Raw genomic sequence first — 7,567 nt, 5'->3', positions numbered from 1 at the left:
AAGAGAGTGGGGGGGTGTGTGTGAGAGAGAGAGCGCGTGTGTCATGCGAGGGTTGTATGTGAGATGGTAGAGTGGGCAGGCGAAGTGCACAAGCACGTGTCAGGAAACGGAGAGGTATAAAAGCCTGAACAGAGACCGACAGAGAGCGAGAGAAAGAGAGATAGAGGGAGGGAGGCAAGGAAAGGAAAGGAGGGAAAGGCAGAGAAAGGGATTTGGAGAGAGTAAGTGAAGAAGGAGAGAAGAAGTGTGAAGAAGAAGTCCGAGACAGAGTCAGACACACAGGCAGGCAGACAGGTGGACAAACAGACAGACAGTTCTCTATGGAGTGTTGGACCCCAGGACATCCTTCTTGCTCCTCCCTCCTGCCCCGCCTGGCCCCACCCCTCCCCGCCTGACACACCTCTACACCTGAACAAGATCGCACACCAGGACCGCCGTCACCATGGAGACAGTCGCCACGGACACAGATATCCTGGAGCCTGATTGGGGGAGGTGTCAGAATAAGGAGCAGAAGGAGAGAATGTTGGTGCGGCTGCGGGGAATGTAAGTGTGCAGCGTGTGTGCGAGTGTGTGTGTGTGTGTGTGTGTGCAAGCCTGCGTGTGTTTGCCTGCATATCTTTGTGTACCCAGATTTAGGGTCTGTTCCCCAGATAGTGATGATATAAAGCTGAGCTCACACAAGCTTCAGAGCCAGCCTCAGGTGTTGGTGTCACAGGTGTGTGTGTGTGTGTGTGTTTGCATGCAAGCTTGATTGCGTGTGCATGCAAATCTTCATGTAACCAGAGCAAGGGTCTTCTCCAGATAGTTATGCTGTAATGCTGAGTTCACACAAGCTTCAAAGCTTGTGAAGTCTCAGGTGGCACAGGTGCGTGTCTAGTGTGGTGTATTATTAATGTTAAAGGTAATCTAGCCTCTGCAACACTGATCACATGGTTCCACTCTTGACTCAGCTCTCTATCTCCATTTCTCTCTCACACCCTCTTTCCCCAATTTCTTTTTCCTTTTCCCTTTCTCTTTTACTTAAAGACGCTGTAAAGTGGAATTGAAAATGAGTTTTAAGTTCACCACACCACAGAAGAATGTGTTGCTAACTACCCATCCAAATTCAAAGGGAAAAAAACAAGTATGTTAAATTAGGCTTTAAAATCGTGAGAACATCAGTAGTCTTCTCTGCTTGAGACTGCCTGCAGTCTCTGAGTGTTTTATGTGTTAATTACTTTGTCTTTGCATCGTACCAGCTGAGTAACAGAATGCAGCTGTCTGTGATCTGACGTAGATAGGTCGCTGTGACGTAGATAGGTTAGAACAGCCTAACTCCACATTTCAGTGTGACAAAGTTTTCGCGCTTTGCACATGCTTTCAGGAACTCATTTCACACGTATATAATGTACTGAGAAGCAAATCATGAAATTTGCTTTACAACATCTTTAAAAAAGATTGTGTCTGTACCAGTGTGTGTGTGTGTGTGTACCAGTGTGTGTGTGTGTGTGTGTACCAGTGTGTGTGTGTGTGTGTACGTGTACCAGTGTGTTAATCCCACATCTCTTCTTTCATCAGGCAGAAGTACAAGAGCACAGCGCAAAGGTAAGGCCCTCTGGCTCCGCCTCACTGGCTGAGCAGTACATCCTCCCGCCACCAGAGGTCCTCACCAGTCCAGACACCTCAACCCAAACACCTGTCTTCCCACTGACTGGCTCACCTGGGAGGGCAGCATGCTCACACACACGAGTGAAGATGGAGATGTCTGATGTTACCGTTATCCGTCACAATCGGATTTTCTTGTCACAGCGTGCTAGCTAATCTCCTGTTCTAGAAGGGGGGTCAGCAATGTTTTGTATTTGATCGTTCAAAATGGATTCGGAGCTGAAAAGGCAGGTTATTTAAGACAGAACTCGGAGCAAGGGTAATCATGGCTTGTGGTTAGGGAACACACACTCATGCACACATTTACCCGCAGCACAGGCCATCGTCAAAACACGCCAACGCAACAGACAGCGGGCATTGCTGCTTCTCCAGAAACACCTGTTGGACAACACACCTCTTCTGCTCCCTGACAGAAAGAGAGAGCGAAAGTGAGAGAGTGTGTGTGTGTGTGTGTGTGTGAGGATGACAGACTGGAGGTGGGTGTATGAGTCTCGTCAGCCAGCAGGGGTGTGTGAGTGTGACGTAAGCTCAAGCTGACATGTTTCTAGGTTACAGGGGCCGTGTTGCCATGCTACAGGGGCCATATTACTAGGTGACAGGGGTCAGGTTCCCCTAGCAATATATGTGTGATCTATAATCACTCCTAACCATATCACTTGGTCTGCTGATTGATGCGTGTGTGGGTGTGTATGTGTGTGTGTGTATGTGTGTGTGTGTGTGTGTGTGTGTGTGCAGGCTGCGCTGCCTGTCCCAGCAGCTGGAGAGGGGGGAGGTGTCGGTGGAGGATGTGAAGAGGAGTGTAGAGCAAGCTGCTGATGTCCTGGACACAGTCTATATAGACCACACAAGGTAGGGTGTGTGTCCGTGTATGTCAGTGTGTTTGTGTGTGTGAGCGTGCGTTAGTGTGTGTTTGTGCGCGTGCGTGTGTGTGTGTGCGTGTGTGAGTGCTAGCGTGAGTGTGTGTTTGTGCGTGTGTGAGTGTTTGCGTGAGTGTGAGTGTGTGTTTGTGCATGTGTGTTTGTGCGTGTGTGAGTGCTAGCGTGAGTGTGTGTTTGTGCGTGTGTGTGTGCGTGTGAGTGCTAGCGTGAGTGTGTGTTTGTGCGTGTGTGTGTGTGTGTGTGTGTGTGAGTGCTAGCGTGAGTGTGTGTTTGTGCGTGTGTGTGTGTGTGCGTGTGTGAGTGCTAGCGTGAGTGTGACTAACACCATTTCTCCTTTCCCAGACGTCTCCTGGAAACAGACGATGACCTCAGTGACATCCAGACAGAGTCCGTTCCCTCCGAAGTCCGTGATTGGCTGGCCTCCACCTTCACCAGGAAGGTGGCCGTGGCCAGGCGTCGTCCAGCCGAGAAGCCGAGGTTCCGCACCATCGTCCACGCCGTGCAGGCCGGCATCTTCGTAGAGAGGTACCCTGGGACATGTAGTCAGATATAGTAGGTACTATGGCAAGTGTAGGTAGACAGGTACTCTGGGATATGGAGGAAGTATCCTGGGACATCCAGGTAGATAGGGACCCTGGCATTTGTAGTATCCTGGTATATGTAGGCAGTATCCTGGGATATGTCAGGTGGCTGAGCGGTGAGGGAATTGGGCTAGTAATCCGAAGGTTGCCAGTTCGATTCCCGGTCATGCAAACTGACGCTGTGTCCTTGGGCAAGACACTTCACCCTACTTGCCTCGGGGGAATGTCCCTGTACTTACTGTAAGTCGCTCTGGATAAGAGCGTCTGCTAAATGACTAAAATGTCAAATGTAAATGTAAATATGTAGGCATTATACTGGCATATGTAGGCAGTATCCTGGGATATGTAGGCAGTATCCTGGGATATGTAGGCAGTATCCTGGGATATGTAGGCAGTATCCTGGGATATGTAGGCAGTATCCTGGGATATGTAGACAGTATCCTGGGATATGTAGGCAGTATCCTGGGATATGTAGACAGTATCCTGGGATATGTAGGCAGACAGGTACTCTAGGATGTGTAGGCAGACAGGTACTCTGTGTAGGTGACCAGAGAGGTAACAGTGAACCCCCTACCCTCCAGGATGTACAGACGGACATCTAACATGGTGGGACTGACTTACCCGCCCGCTGTGACTGAGACCCTCAAGGTAGAAGACTCCTTTTCTCTTCTCTTTACCCTTCTCTCCACTCCTCTAGTCTCTCTTCTCTCTCCTCGCCCCTCCTCTTCTCCTCCCCTTCTCTTTTCTCCTTCCCTTCTCTCCTTTCCTCTCCTCATCTCCCCTCCTCTACTCTTTTCATTCCTCCTCCTCTCCTCCCCTACTCTACTCTCCTCACCCCTCCTCCTCTCCTCTCCTCACAGCCAGACTGTCTGTTTCCCGTCCCAACAGGAAGTGGACCAGTGGTCGTTTGACGTGTTCCTGCTGCAGGAGGCCAGTGGAGACCACGCCCTCAAGTTCCTGGTGCACGACCTCCTGATCAGATACGACCTCATCAACCACTTCCGGGTGAGCCCCCCTGTCTCCGCGGCAACAGCCTACACAGCAGTGACACAAAACGCGAATAAGAAAGCGAAAGAAAAAGCCGGGAAAAAGCAAGTCTGTTCAACAGTCAGCCAGCTGGCACGGCTGAACTAAACACTGCAGTAAAACATCTGCAGTAGCTTCAGATACAATGACTAGATACAATGACTGGTGCTCAATATTCTACCTCCACCCGCCGCCCCCCTGTCCTCCTCTCCCCCCTCCCCCCTCCCCACACTCCTCCTGCTCCTCCAGATCCCCGTGGCGTTCCTGCTGTCCTTTGCGGAGGCCCTGGAGGCGGGCTACAGCAAGCACGGGAACCCCTACCACAACCTGGCCCACGCAGCCGACGTCACCCACACGGCACATTACCTGATGCTGCACACTGGTGCCATGGTGAGGGGAACACACACACACAGACACACACACAGGCACACACAGGCACACACGCTTCAGAGGGAACGGGGATTCCGTCTGGATGTCACCGAGGTCATCGTCCGTAATCCCGAAGACTTGGTGTCACAAACACACACATGCACATGTACACGCTCACACACACAATGTGACAGTCCCTGGGCTGACCGGGGCTCAGGGGGGAGGGGCCACGAGAAAGGAAGATGGAGCGAGAGTAACCAGCACATCCCTGGCCAATCACGCAAAGTGTGTGTGGTGTGTGCCAAACGTCCAGGCCAGGGCGGCCCACCAGGGTGGAGCAAGACTCCCTGCTGAGAGGGAGGACTTCTTCCGTCTGTGTTTCCAACCTCCTAAACTGGATGAGTCTCAGCCCTCTGACTGTCACACACAAGCATACACACACACACACACACACAGAACCACATCGGGAGTAGCCATCTTTAAACTGCGTGAGTGTATTTATGTGTGTGTTCTTCTCCCCAGCACTGGCTGTCTGAGCTGGAGATTCTGGCCATGGTGTTTGCAGCTGCCATCCATGACTTTGAGCACACAGGAACCACCAACAACTTCCACATCCAGACCAGGTTGGTGTACACACACGCACGCACGCACACACACACACTCACACAGACGCACGCACACACAGACACTTTAGACTTTTTTCACTGCATTTGTATGTTTAGAAGGTATGTGATGGAGTATGTGTGTGTGTGTGTGTGTGTGGAGGTCTCAGGTGGCCATTCTCTACAACGACCGCTCCGTCCTGGAGAACCACCACGTGAGCGCCGCTTACAGGCTGCTGCAGGACCACGACATGAACATCCTGGTCAACCTCAACAAGGACGACTGGAGGTCAGGACACACACCCACACAGGCGCACAGTACACACACACACACTCTCAGGTTTAGAGCAAGGAAAAAGTGTCCTCATACTAGAGCTTAATTGCGATGTGTGTTGTGTGTGTGGGTGTGTGTGTGCAGGGAGTTGCGTGGCCTGGTGGTGGAGATGGTGATGAGTACAGACATGTCCTGCCACTTCCAGCAAATCAAGACCATGAGGAACCTGCTGCCTCAGTCTGATGGGTACCACTCCTCCTTCACCCCCCTCTCCTCCCCTCCCCTCCCCTCATCTTCTCTCCCCTCTTCTCTCCCCTCCGCTCCTCTCTGTGTTGAGTGTGTGTGTGTTTAAGTGTGTGTGCATGCCTGTGTGTGTTCCAGTGTGGACAAGGCCAAAGCGCTGTCCCTGATGCTGCACGCTGCAGACATCAGCCATCCAGCCAAGGCCTGGCCCCTGCACCATCGCTGGACACACTGCCTCATGGAGGAGTTCTTCCGACAGGTACACACACACACACACAAATACCTAGAAACCCATGCACACATATACACACACACGTGCACATACTCACACACAAATACATACAAACTCATGAATGCACACACACACACACACATACTCACGCAGGTCATGAGCACACTCGCTCTCCTGTGTCCTGCACGTGTTAAACGTGTTTCCTGTTGGTTGCCAGGGTGACAAAGAAGCGGAGCTCGGACTGCCATTCTCCCCTCTGTGTGACCGCAAGACCACCATGATCGCCCAGTCACAGATAGGTAGGACAGCAAGCCGACCAAAGAGGAAGTTGTGTTCAATGGTTCTAGCTCTGCGGTAGATCCTGAAGCACACATTGCTGCCCTTTGGTGATTGGTGGATGAGAAAGTGTGTGTGAAGGAGTAAAGGGGGCTATGTAGGCTTTCTCGGTTATAGCCTCCTCTTTCGCTCCTGTCTTTTTCCTTTCCTCTACCCCTCTCTCTCCTCCCCAACTCTCTTTTCTCCCGCGCCCCGCCTCTCTCCAGGTTTCATAGACTTCATCGTGGAGCCGACCTTCTCGGTGTTGATGGAGGCCATGGTGAAGGTCATCTCTCCTCTCAGAGACACTGTGGCCTCAGGAGTCAGGTACAGAGCACAACGCGCACACACATCTATACAAGAACACACACACATCAGCATACACACACACACACACACACACAGTCAGCTTTAGTAATGTGTGTATGTGTGTGTGTGTGTAGTCTCCCAAGTTCAGGAGCCGTGGTGGGGTCTGTCCAGAGACACAGTGTGGGAGGGTCATGTGACTACTCCCTGGCCAGCGTGGACCTGACCCGCCTACGTCACAACATGACACAGGCCATCGTCACCAACAAGGAGCGTTGGAGGGAGCTGGCCCAGCACGGTAAGCCCCTCGTGTGACTCGGCGCGTCAAACAGCCACGCTATGCTGACACGGAAGAATGCGCCTGTGTAACACGTCAAGACATGTCAATCATCACTTGCAGTAGACATGAAATCTGTCATTCTACACACACACGTCCATCAGAGGAAGGTGTAATAACCGTCTGCTTGTTCATTGATTGGTCCATTGATGGTTGAAGAGTTGGCCAATAAGGAGAGGTCATGTGACAAGACAGAGGCGGACCCTCAGGAAAACATGCCAGCCGTCGCTGTGGAAACAGTTGATGATGCGACTGGTCCGGAGATGAAGGAGGAGCCTGTGTCAGAAATACACTCCCACGATGCACTGGGACAGGACAGTGTGAACCCAACTGAGAACAAGACCCTCTCCTGGAACGGTAACGCACACATGCGTTTACACACACGTACTGGATGTATGCTTACACACGTGTACACAATACACAGACAGGCAAGCAAACACTTGATTGATGAGGTATTGACGTGCCATTTGTTTCTCCAGGGGTCAATGAGGGTGAGGAGGAAGAGGAGGAGAAACAGCAGACCCATAAATGTCTTCCCTCCGATGAAGAGGGACATCGTCAGTAAAGATCTATTTCTCTATTTTAAACCTGATCATGTATTTATATTTATTAAAGCTTGTCTCCACCCACTACTGTGTTCCATCTAAATCAGGCAACCGCTGTCTGGCAGCTTTCTCCTGGCAACTGTCACCCAGCAACATGGTGACCCAGAGTTCTATCGACGTCATGGTTACACTTCAGAGAGCACCAGCTCATGTTG

The 7,567-nt window shown here is 51.6% G+C and overlaps 1 protein-coding gene across 1 annotated transcript; it reads left to right on the top strand.

The window, feature by feature from the left end:
• Positions 1–442: 442 nt before the first annotated feature.
• Positions 443–7,372, top strand: LOC136966497 (dual specificity calcium/calmodulin-dependent 3',5'-cyclic nucleotide phosphodiesterase 1A-like). Its single transcript, XM_067261003.1, has 16 exons — positions 443–543; positions 1,558–1,584; positions 2,380–2,493; positions 2,865–3,047; positions 3,685–3,751; positions 3,992–4,108; positions 4,379–4,519; positions 5,021–5,121; positions 5,264–5,389; positions 5,519–5,620; positions 5,756–5,876; positions 6,067–6,148; positions 6,392–6,491; positions 6,617–6,768; positions 6,967–7,164; positions 7,287–7,372. The coding sequence occupies exons 1-16, from the start codon at positions 443–445 to the stop codon at positions 7,370–7,372; spliced, it is 1,818 nt and encodes a 605-aa protein (XP_067117104.1).
• Positions 7,373–7,567: the final 195 nt, after the last annotated feature.

This window comes from Osmerus mordax, chromosome 22, assembly GCF_038355195.1.
Source record: "Osmerus mordax isolate fOsmMor3 chromosome 22, fOsmMor3.pri, whole genome shotgun sequence".
NCBI classification, from domain to species: domain Eukaryota; kingdom Metazoa; phylum Chordata; class Actinopteri; order Osmeriformes; family Osmeridae; genus Osmerus; species Osmerus mordax.
Note: the sequence above shows the minus strand (reverse complement) of the source record. Positions and strands in the feature narration are given on the sequence as shown.